The 17,691-nt window shown below is 44.4% G+C and overlaps 1 protein-coding gene across 6 annotated transcripts in view; it reads right to left on the bottom strand.

Annotated features, from left to right (window-relative positions):
• Positions 1-39: 39 nt before the first annotated feature.
• Positions 40-17,691, bottom strand: part of LOC122187573 (lethal(3)malignant brain tumor-like protein 3) — a 43,621-nt gene continuing 25,969 nt past the window's right edge. For 5 of the 6 annotated variants that reach the window (XM_042885188.1, XM_042885189.1, XM_042885187.1 and 2 more), the window contains 9 exons: positions 17,379-17,489; positions 16,116-16,230; positions 15,912-16,011; positions 14,869-15,048; positions 13,393-13,524; positions 12,935-12,996; positions 11,034-11,200; positions 6,786-6,848; positions 40-3,555 (listed from right to left, as the gene is read on the bottom strand). In XM_042885188.1, the coding sequence (XP_042741122.1) occupies positions 3,427-3,555; positions 6,786-6,848; positions 11,034-11,200; positions 12,935-12,996; positions 13,393-13,524; positions 14,869-15,048; positions 15,912-16,011; positions 16,116-16,230; positions 17,379-17,489 (1,059 nt within the window). In that variant the 3' untranslated portion in view covers positions 40-3,426. The remainder of the gene's footprint in view (positions 3,556-6,785; positions 6,849-11,033; positions 11,201-12,934; positions 12,997-13,392; positions 13,525-14,868; positions 15,049-15,911; positions 16,012-16,115; positions 16,231-17,378; positions 17,490-17,691) is intronic. The other variant, XM_042885186.1, reaches the window with a different exon arrangement.

Below are 17,691 nucleotides of genomic sequence, written 5' to 3'. Positions count from 1 at the left end.
CAGAACCCAGCCCAGAGCTCAGGAAGAACAAGTCAGCTCTGAACTTATATTAATTTTATTCTCATTTCCAGGAGAAAGCAGTGGTGGAGTGCAGCATCACAGCTAGTGGCGGAAAGCTCAAGTATTTGTTTGCTTTAATGCAGGCAAACGTTTCTGAGGCTGAATGGAGACGACGGGTGTGCGCCTCCTTCCCTGTGCACATTTCCAGTTCAAGTAATAGGAATCTCAAAAATAAGCTCTTAGCACATGACAGAGAGAATGTCAGAAACTCTAAAGCTTTCTGTGGCATAAATCCCCACACAAGGCATGAAAGTAGCAGGCAGGAAATCTTCCACAGCTGAACTCGCTTCTCCCCTGGGTTGAGAATCTTTCCTTTGGTCGGAGAACTCTGTGATGAGCAGAGCTGAGCATTTCTGTCCGACTTTAATGCGTTACCCAGAGCTGAAATCTGCTCCTCCTGATTACACGGGGGATCACAAGAAAAGATTTTAACAGCGCAGTTAACAGCAGAAAAAAGGAGAACCGTTTGGCCATCGTGGATCTCCGAAACACACTCAGGAAATAAGATCTGTTTCCACTGAGACAGCAGAGCTCTCGATTGCACTGCTGGGCCTTGGGAAGCTGTCACAGCCCTGGGTGGCTTTAAGTAATGCACTTCCAAGTGACTGCTGGGTTCAGCTGGGACAGCAGCAGGCTTGTGCTTTGCAGGCTGAGAGCCTCCTCAACCAGGTTGGCGTTAACCAGTTTCAGCTTCGTGCGACACAGAGCTACAATTTTTGGCTTGCTGCTTCAAAGTGCATGTTTCAAATTAGACAACAAGGCATTATGCAATCAAAGGCATCTGCAGACCCCTTGCTTAGGCACAGAGCGTGATCAGGGCTGAGAAAAGGCAGAGCCTGGCTACAGAACCAAGCTGCTGGGCCGCACATGAAAGCAGAGCTCCCTGATGCAAGCGAGATGCCAACAGCAGTCACTGAGTTCCTAAGGCAAGGAGCAAAGCTGGGGCTCAAAGAGGACTTGTTTTGGTTTTTCTTAGTCTTGTAAGAATTAGGGAATCTTCTGTGTGCCCATGAAGATACTGGAAATCTTTTTGTCGCTGCAGTACTGTGAAGTTGTCTGATTTTATGAGAATCCAGCTATATTTGGAAAGAGACCCAGCAATAGATGAGTGCACATTCTTGCTTGCTCTGCAAAGACAATTACTGGATTACAAAAAAAAAGCCCCAAGAAGCACACATTCCTCCTTCTTCTATCCCTAAAAGGTTTCCTCCTTCAGAGCACTACTACTGCTGTCACTGAACAAACTCCAAGTACACATTTTCATCCTTGATCCAGCTGGCTTGGAAGCCTCTAGGATTTCAGATCTCTCTTCTGTTTGAGTAATTTCAGTGACTAGAATCTCACTGCTTGCTTCACCAATTCTCTTCATCCTCTGTCTATATATAGTAAAGGAGATGAAATAATATTACATTTAGTTTTATTGCTGGAAGCAATCTGCTGTCCCTCAATGCAGTCTCCCAAAGGAAGGAGGCGAAACAGAAGATTCAGCAGGACGTGCTGACTGCAAACAAGAACAAGGTAGAACTGCACACATTCCAGCTGGCTGGCTGCTCCAGAAGAGGAAAACAGAGCACAGAAGGGCTGAGGTTATTTAGCCAGGAACACAACAGGCCAGCTAACAATCCTCTGCTCCAGCTGTCACAAAACAGCTCTGCTTTGCCTGGAAGGTGAGCTGTGTCAGAGCCCAGGATTTGCCACTCAAGGCTTCACAGAGATCTGGGATGCACGGAGTGGGACAAAGGAATGGGACTCTGCTGAACACTGCACCATAAATTCATTTAAATCAATTGATGTCATCTCATCCCTGTCGCTGCATTAAAATATAAGGCTCCCTGCAGTTGCATGGCTGATACTGAATGTTTCAGCTACTAAATACCCCAGCACTCCTGTGTCTTTGCAGTGGAAAGCTAAAAATCCTTAATGTTTTATAGAAAAACAGAAGGTATGAAGATGAATTGCTCTAAATGCGACTAATCCAAATGCATTCAGCAGTGTGGATTCTGCTCTATTTACAGGTTTTAAGGAACTTACTACCTTAAGAATGTTATGAGGACCTTCTCAGGAGCTGGGAAGGACATGGAGAGATCAGGGACTGCTGCATGTTCATAGAAGCACACTCAGGATTCCAGCACAGCAAAAATACCAGCACACCCCTCTGCCACGTAAGCACGGGTTGCCACCTGCACATGCAGGAACAGAGCCACAAGCTTTGCTTTCTCCCTGACACAGACCAGCAAATCTCTTTTGAGAAGCAGTTCTCAGCTTGCTTTGCTGGCTGTTCAGACTGATCCCCCTCCAGGCAAACCTGCCCTTGTTGCTCTTCCCATCTCACTGCCAGAGATGCTGAGGATCAATGTCCACCTGGAGGCTGAATATGCTGAAGTGTTCACAGGTTTTGAATAGGCCTGAAAATGAAATTGTTTCTAGGAACTCTGTGTGCACCTGTATGCATACGCTGTCCACTGTGGGGTTTTCAGCTCCCATTCCTAGCATTTGGTTAGCTGTGAAGGCAGCTTGGACAAACTCATCCCACCACCAGGTGCTGCTGACTGCGTTATTTTGCCATAAGATGATCACAGTCCAGACAGCAGTTGCCCAAAAGCACTGATGGGAGAAATACAGATAGAATATTTGTGTCCTGTGGGAGATAACTGCAGGAGAGATCTTTGCCTACCCAAAATCTATCCAAACAGGGCCTTCCTCCAACTGCCTGACAGCACAAATGACAACGGGTTGCTTGTTATCAGAGCCACCACTGATGGAAAACTCTTTGCCCACGGTGCACTTGAGTTGTGGTGGAAGCAGCCCAGGAGCCAACAAGGGGTTCAGAACAACCTCGTATCAGCATGAGAAACTGGAACTTCAAAATCAACGTGGGAAGGTGAGCTCCCGAATCACAGCACTGAAGGATACAGATGAGCTGCTCTGAAGCTCACCCATTTTCTTACTGTCTCCTCTTCAGAGCTTTCATACATACATCTGTTAAACATGCTGGTAATAACTCAGTCTCTGTCAGGCACTCTCATGGGACACAGCAGACTCTGTATTCATATCTGTCCTCTTGCTATTGCAGCTCCACCACTGTTACCCTGGATTCCCCTTATAACCGGAGGTTTCTTCTAGATCTCAAAAAGAGATTGATATATCAAAACCAAATTCAATTACAAAATATAATAACCTCTTCTTGGAAGTGAAGCTGCCCCATATTCCAGACTGTGGCAGGATTTTTATGTCCTAAAAATATTTTTTAATAAGTTCTACTTAAAATATATCTGAGTCGCAGCCTGCCTCATGGGCACGCTGTAATGCTCTCAGTGAAGATCTGCTCCCTGTCAGTTCCTCCTGGGCTCGAGGGAAGGGCTCTTCTCACTCTTCTTCTGCAGACTTGAGCATGAGAATGGCATTGTAGACCTTCAGGGCAGGACCCAGCTTGATATTGAGTATTTTAACCAAGTCATTCTGGTTCAGGAGCAGGAAGGCCTCACCATCTATCTGCTAGAGGTGTAAAAACACAACAGAAGATCAAAATTACAATCGAGAAATAAGCAGGATTCTTACTCCTGGTTTTCAGTTAAATAATGCACTGAGGAATGAAAATACAGACACAGCCCTGAGGATGGAAACCTTACTCCTCCCTCTAGTTTTGGCACCCACACCAGCCTGCGATTCCCAAGCATGCTGCCCTTCCCAGGGGTCTCAGGCCTTCCCCTGAAGCCTGGAAAGTCAGAATGTGGACAAAACTCACTGGAAAATAATGAGGATGAGGCTCATCCACTTGGCTTTCTATTCACTATAAGGATACTTACCCTAAAAAGCCAACAACTGTCAAAAATCCCGCAGCCTAGTCCCAATGTGTGGCAGAAGATTAGATCAGGAAATGCAAGCCTTCAGGAGGCAGCTATCCAAGAATTAATACATTACACTCATCTACAGCAATTAGAAGCACCACATCACCATCTCCTAGCACACTCATTACATAATGTCATTGCACAGCTTCTCAGACTCCTGTTAAGCAGCTCAAGGTGAAGTGTGAAGCTTTGCTGCTTCTTTGGTCAGCTATGCTAGAAACTTTGCAAGATGAGAAGAACTGGGCAGATGTGAGCATCTGGCTGCTCTCAGAACCAGCATTCTGCCCACAGAGTCTCACTTAAAGGAGGAGCAGAGGCTATTATGAAATAGCTCTCAATGGCACTAAATGGGCTTGTTCAGAACAAGGTAAAGGAGATGGTGTGTTATATAAAACAGGGCACAATAAAGCCATGGAATCTGTCTGGATTTACACACATACTCTTCTAATCCGTCAGCAAGGAGACATCCAATCAGATTCAAAGCAAGCAATCTAAAACTGTATTAGCTTGTGAAAATAAGTGGAGCTCTTGGTAGCAGAGAGTAACAAAGAATGATTTGAAGAAGAGGTTAAAAATGTATTTTGGTTCACAAAAGCATCCACAGAGACAACGGATATAATTAATATAAACCCCAAATGCTGCAGAGAAGAAGCCAAAGATTAATGGACCCAGACAAACAGTACATGTCTAAGTTATTCCATTAAAGTGCATTTACAGAGACTGACAGCATCTCCTCCTCTCACTTGATGCTCACCAGCACAGTGGACAATGCCAGACACTGGGCCTAACCAGAACAACAACCCTTCTGTCCCTGCACTTCTCCTAACTGGAATTCTTCTCAATGTCAACAACTGGCAGAAAAGGACACGCTTTATAAAAACATGTATGTTGGACAAACACAGCAATGAGGCAAAGAGCTGGGAGACAGGAATTCCCCTCTGTAACCCTACGGAGGCTGCTGAGCAAGTAAAGTTCTTTTACTTCCCAGTCTGCACACTGGAAATGACAGCAAGGCTTCCAGCACAGCCAGCCACATTTCACTGAATCCTACCTGTAAGCTGCCTAGAGTCACCACTGCTGCAAGGCCTGTGGTAAAAACAGCTTGAAATAAATGGACTGCTGCTTAAACTAAAGAAAGAGAAGGAGAAAACTGGAGCACACTGCTGAAAAACAATCTAACGCTTTAAAGTGCTTTTGAGTCCAATATTATCATTACATTTCACTTTCCTTGCATCGCCTCAACGATGTTTGTTTTAAACAGACCTTCCCTGAGCTGGTCCTAGAAATGAGTGCAGTATCACTGCCTGTGGTTTTTGTTCCATCTTATTTGGATGGTTTTTCAAATTCTGTGCACAATTTGTTCTCTTCATTTGTAACGTAAGCAGGAACTCATCCTCCTCCCTCCTGCCAACAGGAGTCTGCAAGGGATTTATTTCTCCTGAACGAAGAGCACTCAAAGGCCTGATTACAGTAATGGACAACCCTGGTGAAGCCCAGCAGTGCTGTCGCTCACACCTGAATTTTGGCCAGAGCCAAACTGCTAAAAGGGTTTTAAATTTACACTGACAGTTTAGTTCCAGCACAAACCTGAAAAACAATCCAAGCCTCTCTTGTTTGGCACAGAGAACCACGCTTTGAGACTGCAGAAGATATTAAAATAGAACATGGCTGTGCTGCTCTCTGAACTAGAAAACAGCCACCGTGTTCAGGATCCATTTCAATTATTACTAGAAGAAACAAAACAAATGGTAAATGGTTGGATCCATAGTAGACTTACACCTCACCAAGCCCTCACCTCTGAACTCATCTTTGCTAGAAATTAGGAAGTATCTTTTACACCCAGCTATGCTGAAGGACTGCTTTACTGGGAGAAATGTCATCATTCCCACTGTATTCAATTAAGTGGTATTCCACTACATTGCTACACTGTGAACAAACATCAATTTATTTTGCTTTTTATTTTGTGTGTATGTTTTAAAATAAGGGAAAGCAAAATACAGGGACGTAAATCCCATAAAATGCACTCCAGCCTGATTCATCCTGAAAGAAAGCCAGCTCCAGGGAGCAGTCATCTATTACAAACCTGTCCTTTGCAGCCACTCCACTGAGCAGTGCTTCTCCTCAGCACACAGGCTGCACTAAGTGCCCTGCAGAATGCAGGGAAGGTCCAGTCCCTTCCCTCAAGCTCTTACAATCAGAGCAGCAGAAGGGGAGGCACGTCTGTGCAAATTAATCACGGGCTTACAAAGAACCTCCAAACCATCCCTGCAACAGAACTGGAAGCCAAAGCGTCATAGGATCAGTGAAAAGGAACAGGGCAGCCACATCCTGCACTGCTGGGATTTCTGAGAAGCCATGGGGAATGCACCATAGGCAGGGAACAGAGCCCAGCACAGGGCAGTGACAGGATGTGCTGCAGGCAGGAGACGCTCTGACTCCCCAGCAATTGCTTGTTCAAGGCTAGGTGCCCCTCCTGCTCCCACTGTGGTCCACAGGAGAAGCCAGGGATTCCTGAGAAGCCCTCTGACTGCCAGCCTGCCCAAGAGAAGCAGGCATATGTTCTTGTTAGAGGGAGCAGATGAGATCTGTGCTGTGCCATTCCAACAGGACATCTTTATAGTGATGCCAAAAGCACCAGACAATAGTCCAAGACAGGATGTTAAGCATAAGCTTAGTGATTGGAACGGGAGGGGAAATTTAAAGCAGCAGAATGCAATTAACCACACTGGGATTCAGCTCAGTGCTGAAGCTGTCTCCTAAATGCTACAGGCTAATGACAGGGCTGAGCATGTCTGTGCAGCCAGCACTGCAACTGCAGAGCAGCAGGGTACAAAACCAGCCAGCTCACAGCACAGGATTGGGGCAGACGTGACTTACCTCTTCCCTGAACACAGCTGCTTGTTCTTTGCAACCAGGTAAACGCTGGATAAAGTTTACCACCTACAATCAGATGTACAAAGAAAAAACAAGGATGATTAGAATGATGATCAAGTACCAAGCATCTTATTTCTGTATGCAAGAATTTTGATAACTTTAATACTCATAACTCTCCTGTAAATGAAGGTTATATACAAGAAATAACAATGGGGTGTCGCTACAACGTGCCTGTAAAGCTTATTCTGGTCACAAATAGTGCTTTCCATATTGCTATTTGACTACTTCTCTAAGAGTTCAGTTTCTCCACTGTTTAAAACCATCACTCATTAAAAACTGCATACAGCCATATATTATTTTAAATCCCTCCACAAGTTTCCTTCCTCTGCAGTTTTGTCAGAAAATAAAACTAAAAAGAAGGATTTAGATGATTTCCCATCGTGACATCCTTTTCAGAGATGATATAAATCAACCAAATGAGCACTCCTGGTTTATTAACACACGGAAGGCAAGGAGTGAAAGAAGTTGTGGTTTTATTTAATGCATGGTGGATGCAGAGGATCCACAGAACCAACACGATCAAAGGAGTTAATTTTACATTTCATATTAGGGAAAACCTTTCTAAGCAGGAAATCTGTTACATTTGGAATAATCTCCTCTGAGACATGCAAGCAAGCCTTGGATTATATTATATAACACTACATAGTGCAAGCAGCAATCCCGAATGCAGTGGAGGATGACTTAATACATATTGTCTTCTCCATCTGCAGCTTCACTGGTTCACAGAAGATTTGTATATTGAGGCATAATCAGATCAAACGTTTCATGCTAATTGGATGCTCCCTTGCAGGAACAGCTCTGTTTCATGAAGCATATTCACTTGAGTTATTACAGATGTGACATTTCTTCCATGAACACAAACAGACAGTTTGGGGGCATGGGGGGTCGCTGTCAAAGATGAGCTTCCCTTTAAATCACAATTGTCAAGCTCCCCCCTAAATCACATCACTGTGTCTCCAGCTGATCCCATTGCTGACCTGCATCCTTCCGAGCACAGCAGCAAGCTCTCAGCTTGCCCCCAGCTGTGCTCTGCCCTGGCAGAGCTGCTTTTTGGTGAGCATCACTGACTCCTGACTCCTGTTGCTTCCGTTACACAATCTGGGAGCAGAACCTTTCTCTCGTCTCGTGTTTCACCTTTACATCGTGCCAGGAGGGAAAGCTCCATCTTAAAGAGAGCCCCTAAAATCCACAGCTCCATCATGCACTGACTCCAAAAGTGCATTCTCCTACTGTAAACAAATAACAAAATAACACTTTCCCTGTATCTCCTTATAATAAAAAAAACCAAACAATTGAAACACTTCTGCAGGGCTGCTATCTTCCAGAACGGTAAGTGGCAGCAAGGCAGTGAATGTCCCTCAGGGCCTGTGGCACTCACAGGCTGGCAGAGATCTCAGGGGAAAGCTCTGAGCTTGCCTTGCTCTTCTCTCCTTCCTTGGACATCTGCTGCTGGCCACTGTCATGGATGCTGTGATGGCCTTTGATCTGCCCCTGAAGTCACCTGTGTGTACACAGCCAGCACCCTGCTCCACAGCAATGGTCTTTTAAACAAACAGAGTCCTGGGGCTTGCCAGAAACTGAGATAACAAAAGGAGGAGGAGGATGCAAGACAGGCATGCAGGAGAGATGGATCCCAGGGTGTGAACCAAAACGAAGCAGCGTGAGGAGTTGGAACAAACTTGTCTGGACCTTTAAGCAGCTTAACACTGATGGCAGGGAAGCACTTCCCCCAGGGAAAGGTGAGATATGGGGATGGTGGGAGATGGGGCAGATCAGGGCCTTTCCTTCCAGGAGGTCAACAGTTCCCTTTTGTTTCTGCTAGTAAAAGTCTCCACTGATAATCTCACAAATGCCTCTGCTGGCAGTGCATTACTGCACATTAGGTGAGGGAAGAGAAACTGCTCTGTGTAATTTTGAGAGCACCTTTAACAGCTCGATGCAAAAGAGGTGCTAGGATAATCCTAGATTCATGAGATATATTGACATTGGCACAAGTATTGGGGTATCCTTCTGGAAAAGCTGGAAGGCAGTCACACCAGCACCCATTTGGTGTCAAGCTATAGCAGCCCTGATGCTAGGCAGTAACCCACAAGCCATTAGCACAAGCACAAAGTAACATCCTCTGACTCAGGATTAGCTAATCAACATTCAGCTCTGGCACATATTAAAGTTCTTCCAAGATGCTTCACTTGCTGTGCTCTGAAAAAAGACAGGAAGCTTTCAATAACTAATAAAGCTGCAGGACAGTAACTACTCCTGTTGGCTGCTCAGTGTTACCAAGAGTTTCTTAGCTTGAGGGCCTCCAAATATTGCTGCTGCTTTCACCCTTAAGCTGCTCCCAACCCAACAAAGAATTAAAGCAAGACTTTTTCCTTAATGCGGGTTCTATAAAAGCAGTTATTCAGTCTGAAACTGAAGGAGAGTACAACACTCCCATTGCTCTTGTTTCATATCAACAGAATGGGCTCCTTTGTGCAACAGAGTTCAAAGTACAACCCATAGGCAAATGTTTGCCCTGTAGGAAGATGTTAGGAGCCCACATACCGACACATCTGATCTACTTTGGACTCACTAGAACACAGCAAGTCCTACTGCATTCATCTTCCAGAGCTTGTGGCTACACTGCCCTGCACAAAGTGATCCTCTGAGTGCTCAGACAGAAGCCAAATTGATTCCTGTGGGAACCTATGAAGAGCACCATTTGCTGAAACCAATCCACTTTACTGAAACGCAGGGCAGAATCCATCATGACTTCAGCCAGTCCACTGTGGTGCTGCAGCTGATCTTTGTAACACTCCATTCACAATCCCACTGGCAGCCAACACTCCATCACTTGTTTCAGGCTGTATTCTGGGTTTTGAATCACCACATCCAGAGTGCAGTGTGCTTGCTACTTATATTAATCTGTTATCAAACTAATATCCCAGCTAAATTTACCCAGCAGTTGCTTTAAAGGTCAACTGTAAAGGACAAATTTTATTGGCTTGTATCCTGACTCTGTTCCTCCACGAACCAACCTCCATGTTTTGTCCAAAAGAAAGAGATTCTGATTGTTTTCATGCCAGAGGATTTGCTGCTCTGTCTTTATTGATTTATTAAAAGACCTTTTGGAGAAAAAAAACCCAACACAACAATGGGAGCTTTTTCTAAAGAAGGATACAAATAGAAAATCTCTCAGATTTTTTTTTTTTCTCCTTGCTAAGCAATTTAATTTAAGCTCATTTTCATTAAAACACAAAAGGAAGAAAGGAATATTAAAAGGACCGTTTTTAAAAACAGCCCTACTAATTATTCTATCCCCTTCCTGTCCCTGTGATCAGTCCCACCACATTCCAAGTGGTCCTCCAGCATGAAGAGCAAAGTCAGGACTGGCTTCTCTGACAAAGAGGCACTCAGGGAAGATGCACTTTCTGAATGTCTCTGAAGATCCTCTATGCATCATGAAGAACAGCACCTTTCTCCTGCTTTGCAGATTATCTCCTATCTTGTCAGCACAACATTACAGCACACTTCTCTTGAATTAAATGGCCTGTGATGAAGTGCCAGGATCCAAATTGTCATCACTTCCCAAGTGGAGATGCAAATATTATTTACGCCCAAGGCACCAAGTTTAAAAAAAAACACAATTACTCAGCACACAAAAGACAGCAGCTTTTTCACATGCCACCTAATTACAGGAGACATCTCGAGAGCTGGGACTGCAGACATCCCCAGCCACAAAGCTGCCTCTGCCAGAAATCAGGTCATGCTGTGGGCAGTCTGTTCCAGGGAAACAGGCAGGGAGATGCGGGAGGAGCAGGCACGCACAGTGCAGTTTGGGATTATCTGCCATATAAAAGTGAATCAGCAGCAAAGTCACAGGAAAAGGGGAGGGAGGATCAGAAAGAAACAAAGTCTGATGTAAGAATGGTGCTTCGGGGGCTGAGGACTGAAAGATAAAGGGGAAAATAAGCAAAGAGAACTGCATTCACAGAAGTAAGGCATGGACATCAAAGGGTTAACAGAGCTCCTTTCCCTTCCTTCATAAAGGGACTTGGGTATAACTTTGAGCTGAGTCAGCTATGGCATATGCAAAGCAAACAAAAAAGCATTACCTAGGAGGAAAAAAAGGTGCTTTCCAATTAGCACTGCAGAAAAGGGGGGCCCTGGGACCCCCTGCAGCCAGGAGCAGAGAGGAAGCAGGAAACTCACCTCTTCTACAGTCCACTTGGACACATGTTTGGCTGTGAGGCCCGAGACCTCCGGCAAGAGCCTGCAGTGCTGCTCCCAGCAGAGATGGAGGCGGTGGCTGGGGTTAGAGTCCAGGGCAGGCATGAAGATGGACTGGTGGAGGGCCTGCTGGAGGTTGAAATCGAGGTCTGTAAAGAAAACGAGACAAGTCAGAGCAAGCTTTCAAGAAGGAGCAATTATGGAGAAGAAGGAAAGGTCAGAGTTTGGAGGGAAAAGCAAGGCAGGGCACACAGACAGCCAGGCACTGCTACTGCAAGGCACAGTGTGTTCTCAGGGCATGCTCCCCCACCCTCCTGAGAAACAAACAAACAACAAAAAAAAGATAAGACTGCCAGGCTGGATATAATATCATTAGCTTCTTCCCAGGAAAATGATGTCACGCTGCTAACACAGAAGATGCTTGCAGCGTTTTATTGACAAGGTGGAGGAGTTCTGGTAACAGCATCTTCGGCTGGAAACTAATGGCACTGGCCCAGCTGCTGGCAGCCTGTGAGGAGTGAGATGTGTGCAGCTGATGGCCTGGGCTCACTGCCTTCCCAGGAGACTCCCAGGCCAGGAGTGCTGCATGTTACCTCCAGACATCAGTTCCCTTGTGCATCCGGTGATGGAAGCTTTAGAAATCAAAGAGGGGGGGAAAAAAAAGAGAGAAGAATCACCCCTCCCTGATGAGATCATTTGAGTAGTGCAGAGTCATGGTCCTACAGGGATTTGCCCAGTTATACAACAGGAAGTGAAGCAGAGGATGGAAATAACACGGAACACACTTCTCTGGTTCACAACCAGCATTATGTTTGGTCACATTAGAGGCAGAGGCTGGCCTGGCACAGTTGTTACTCTTCTGTCTCCTGCTGTGTCATGTTACCTTCATCTTCACCTCCCTAAGCAATGTAGGATGCCATCAAACATGGGTCTCTATCACTAATAACGAGACCAGAGAGGTTAAAAACCCACAAATAAAGCCTAAGCAAGAACTGCTCTTCAAATGGGATGGAAGCTGTGTGCAATCACGAAAATTACAGGTCAGTGGATTACTGCAGAATTCCTCTCCACTGATTTCCATCACTCTGCTTAAGGTGAATGCGACAGGAAAGCAGACAGCTTTCCCTGCCAACTGCAACTGCAGCTCAGAGCTGGCAGACTCCTCCAACTGCACAAGTCAGCACTAGGTGAAAATGTATTAAAATAAAGCCAGGCACCTGTCCCAGTTTGTGCCTGCTTAGCTATTTTTGATTGGAGTCTATTACCATGTTAAATCCTCCTAAAAGCCTGGTCAGCTTGGTTCTCTGAAATGGCTTTTTATAGTAAATCTGAAAGTTAAGCATATGGTTTGCTAAAGTGATATCAGAAAGCTTCTCTTCAAACTTAACCTGTCAAGTACCAGAATAAAAAGACATTATTTTTCCATCTGAATTTTTATTTTCTTTTTCATCCTGAAGAGAACCTTCCAAAAGTCACCCCAAGTGATTCTAACTGTTCTTCTGGATACCTGCAGAAAGAAGTTGATGGAACTCAGCAACCACCTGATAGGTTTGGGTTGTGTCTGCAGAATGGTCGTGGAATGGGTAACAGCCTCCCTTTGCCACTTCAGGAGAACAAGCAATGCTACAGGAGATGGTGAAAGCTTGTCTTCTCAATTAATAAACACAAAACTTCACAAGGTATTAAACCTTACACTTCTAGGCAATTTTACCCTTCTTCCTCATTTCAAAGGAAGAAGGACAACCACCATCATCATCTCCAAGCATGCATTCTCTTGATTGCGGTATCAAGAACAAAAAAAAACCTGTGAAGTTTTAAATGATCCTCATAGGGATCATCATCTGGTATTTTGCACACACACAAATAAGTAAAAACCAACCAACCTTTCCCGTCGTTTTCCTGTTTCACCAGCTGCAACTTTATGTAGGCATGTGAGCATCCAAGCCTGAAACATCAATCACAAAGCATCTCAAATGATGACACAAACTGGTGCAACTGCTCCTCCATGCAGATCGACTAACGGGGTACTGAGGAACCACAACATTGTCCCTCTTACCACCAGCAAGAGAATTTCTTTGTCCCTGGCTTCTCCTCCTCTAAACTAAGAACTGTGATATTAAACTCATACCTACAACTCAGAATGGAGTTCGCTGTGGGAAAGAAAGCCCCCAAATTAGTGTGAGGAAAGATTAACAAGTAATTCTAAAACCCCATGCTGTGTATCTCCAATCAAACTGAGTTGTTCTAAGCTCCTGATCAACACCTGTACCTCAGATATCGCAGCAGCATCAAGAAACACAACTTTGTATCCACAAAAACACATCACAAAAATCTTATTTACTTTTTGGGTTTGGCTTTGATGTTTCCAGAGGGTTTCTCTTCTACCCTGTCTTTTGCTTCACAGCTTTCAGACTGCTCTGATGGACTCTGAATGCTGCTTTGACATGACTTTTCACTCTCTTGTGCAGATTTCCTGGAGAGACAGACAAATGATAGGAGCTAAGCTGACATTCTCAGTTTCCTTTTCCCAGAAGAGAGCAGAACTGGCAAATGAAAGTAACAAGTACCACCTAGTGGTGAAAGCTCTCCTCTCCCCTACCATCCTTACTGCTGCAGCCCAGAGTGCTTTTTTTACTCTTTAGCAGAGATTGAGAGACATGATACGAAATAAATCAGACCCTGTGGACAAAGGCTGCAATCCCAGCAGCTACAGGAAGCCCAATGAAACCGATTTAGGATTTATGAACCCTGGATAACGTTGAAGACAACTTACATGACTGAGTTTGTTGCTACAGTCGCCCAAAGGAGGATGAACAGCAGGAAGCTGTAATACCTGCATAACGAATTCAAACCTCCCACTATCAGGAAATGAACTGCTCAGAAGAATGTAAAAGTAATACAATTTTAGAATGATATTGGTTCTGGGAGAATCTGAAAACTCTTGAGGGAACGTTATGGCAGTGGTGCCATTGAAATGCAATCGATTTTGCTGTCAAGAGTAACAAAAGGTTACTTTTCTGCATGGCACTGGGATGACAGGAAGCAAAATTTGGCCATGTGCACCTTGGGACTGAGAAGTGTTCCTTCTGTCTGAACAAATATACCAAATATATACAGAAAATGTTATAAATTTAAGCAAAGCAAAGAAACTCCAAAATGCATACAAGCCTTAATACACACAAAAAAGGCCAAAACTAGCACTGGAGATTGCCCTGGTGAAGCTTAATTCCTACAGCCTAGAAATGACAATAATGAAAGCCTTTATGTCCAGATTTGTCCCATGACAGACTAACTGCTTCCTGCAGTCCAGAAGCCAAAACATGATTCATCTCAATGATACTCAGTTCCAAAATTATTGTAAGAAAATAAAATACCTGAAGGGGCTCAATTTATTGGCCAAGTGATACATATGGAGTCATTACACCTACCACTGTAACATGACCGGCGCTGAGGTGGATTGCAGTTAGGATTTAATAGTGCAAAATAATCTTGCCTGACAGTTTTAGGACAGGAAATGAAGGAAAAGAATATATTTTAAATTGAAACAGCAAGAAAAAAAAAAGATTATGGAGACAGAATGCAATTTCCTTTGTTGGAACGTGACCAGAGCAGCAGGATTAAGGAATCAAAAAAACCTATTAAGCCACATGAGGGTATAAAAGCACACTGCTCTGTGTTAAGAGTGTCTGGAGCATGGGCCAATATTACAGAAAGATGAACTCAATGCACGACTGATTCTCTGCCAATTCCTGTGTTTTTCAGCCTTGTAAAATGGCATTGCTCTGCAATGTGTGTCCAGGAAATGGGCTCAGCTCACCTGAATTGTGGAGAGTCCTCCTGAGAAGACTCTGCTGCTCTGAGCAGAACTTGGGCTGGGGTCTCCAGCCTCTTGGCTTTCTGCAGGCTGCTGCTGGGGCAAGGCCTCTCCCCACCTAGGCGGTCCTGTAACACATTTTCTTTGTTGAGGTTCACATCAGAATACGGGCAGCCAACCAACCTGTGTTAAGAAAAAAAAAAGAGAGAGAGGTTGTGATGCATGTTCCTGTGTTCCCAAGTCACAGCCTTAGCAGCCTCAGGCAGATCCAACCATTAACAAAGCCAGGAAAAGGGAGGCCTAAAACTCATCCAGATGGAGACATTATTACCCAGTTTTAGGTTATGGGAAAGCAGAGGACCAAATGGCAGATCTGGAAACCGAATTTATGTGTTTGAAGAATCATCCCAGAGAATAACAGGAGATCTTCCTGTGTTGCCTGCTTGTCTGAACAACATTTCATGAAACAGTCACTGTTCGAAGCTCTTCATCACAGTAAGTACCACTGGATCCCCAGACCTCCCATCTGAGATTGTTTTCTTGCTCTGTAAAGCCCTTTAATCAAGAAAAACTTTCCTTTTCTGAGAACACGTAAGAAACCAGAGGTAAACCTGTCATCCAAAAGCCAGGAAGAAAACCCTCTGATTCCAATGTGGTTTTAGAAACCACAAAACATGAGCTCCCCCCTCACTCTTATGCTCTAGTAATATACCAGCACTCTCTTCCTCTTTAGCTATTGCCTTGCAATATTCTTGGGCACATTCTTTTACATAAGTAATTCCTTCAGTGATGCTGGAATGTAGAAACTGGAGCGAATTAATCTACGCTATGTTGTATTGCAGTTGGAACAAACACACTGCTATAAACTAAATTTATGGAGGAACAGCTCATTTAGACACAAGAGGGAGCTGCAATTACACTAATAGCTGTCTCCAGAACACCCTGTGATAATTTCAGTGCAGTGCAGGTGCTTGTTGCTGCATTATTATTGCAGGCAACGCTCAGATGCTCCCAGACAGAACCCTCCTAAGATCTCAGATACGTACGTATAATGCGTTCCATATCGTGGCCCCCTGACATGACCAATGCCATGACAGCCTGGAGTGGGACACGTTTGTCCCACTGTTCCCACAGGATCAACAGCACCTGGAGAATAAAACACAAAGGTCAAGAGATTTGTAAGAAAGCTTCCTACCTCTGAAGAGAAGGCTGCATATGGGGAAAATTACTCATGGTATCATCTGTATTACCTAGAGGGACTTGCAAAGCGTGTCCAGTTTTCGCACACCAGCCTACTGGATGAACATCAGGGCTGTCTGCATCGACCCAGAAATCATAGTTACAGTCCCAGCCATCAAAATGTATCTAAAAGAAGCACAGTCTCAGTGAGAGATACACTTAAGGATATGACTCAGCCGTTATTTTAACTTCCCCTTTTGTTTCACCTTGCTCAGCTTGGAGCTGATTCACTCAATCTTTCAGTCAAGCACAACCACCCTTTGTGTTCAATTTGTTTTCCTGTCCCCTCTGTCTACCTTTTACAGAAGCACCACGTTCTGGTGACACAGTCAAATCACAGGGTCTGCAAGAAAGCACAGACCATGGGGTGCTCTGGGGCTCTCCATTCAAGTCTAAATCTATGCAAACATAACTGGTGTTTTATTTGCTACAAATCCCAAAACATCACCAACTTGGCACGTTTTGCAGTGAAGAAACTAGAATTTTCTGCTGGATGAAGGCATGAGTAATAGCTGGTTAGGATCCAGGTTAGGCAAACAGAGACTAAGGACCACTGCTATTTAAAGGCTGTTGGGCTGTAAATAAGGCAAAGTTTCAGAGGTATGAACTGAACATCTTGCCTCTAGACTCTGGCAAAACTCGACTTTTGCTTACAACCACAGTGATGAGATTGGGAATCAAACAAGCAAGGGAAAGCAAATGCCCCTCCTGCCCATGGAAGCATCCTTTAGGAAGGACTCCTGTAGCCAAGAAGCCCCCATCAGCACAGCTCACACCTCAGCCAACTGATATTTAATTTCTCATAAACAAAAGCACAAGGGACTCTCCTGGCAGCATATTAATGTGAAAACAAGCAGTTACATTGCACCTATGCAACAAATTCATTCTGGTGCATAAAGCCACCTCCTAAATGGGCCAGGATTTAACTTGCTTTTGGATTTCCCTTAGGAAAAAAATAAATAAGTTCAGGTAGCTTCCCACCAGCAGAACGTTTCTGCTACCTTCATTTGTGCAGCTCGCAGATGGAAAACCATTCTGTCAAATCTTATTTCAAAACAGTTACAGTAAAACAATAACTAACAATGCCAGGCAATTCTGTTAGATTTCAATGGGACAAAACAACAGAAATCATTTCCAGCTGGGCACTCCTGTCGGCTAGATGGCCTGCAAAGCATTTGTTTGCTGCTCCTCACATCAGATGGGTATTTTTTTCTGTACTGCCTATCACTGCATTCCTTAGCACCAGGGCTCTGCCCTTCAAAGCAAGGTCATACCTTAATCCGATGGTCATCTCTGTCAGTTATGGTTGCCACTCTTATCAAGATGGGATTTCTTTTGTCTACAGCCTCCAACTTCATATTAACTTGAAATCCGTGAGCAGGACGCTGTAAGATAAGGTTGTAAACAGAACACTAAGAAGTGAAGGCAGTTGCAACCAGTCACCTTCTCTGGATAAAACGCACTCAGTTTTTTATCTACCATTCAAGTGCTTTTGCAGTTTTGCCCCCATCTCCTCTGGCAGACTATTTCAGAGGTTAAAACCAGAGTTTTCTAAGGAAATAAGCTGTCCATTTGTCAGCAGCCCAA

This window comes from Lagopus leucura, unplaced genomic scaffold (assembly GCF_019238085.1).
Source record: "Lagopus leucura isolate 7727_CA_CO unplaced genomic scaffold, USGS_WTPT01 Super-Scaffold_100048, whole genome shotgun sequence".
In the NCBI taxonomy this organism is placed as follows: domain Eukaryota; kingdom Metazoa; phylum Chordata; class Aves; order Galliformes; family Phasianidae; genus Lagopus; species Lagopus leucura.
The sequence above is the reverse complement of the archived record's forward strand: the minus strand, read 5'-3'. Positions and strand labels throughout refer to the sequence as shown.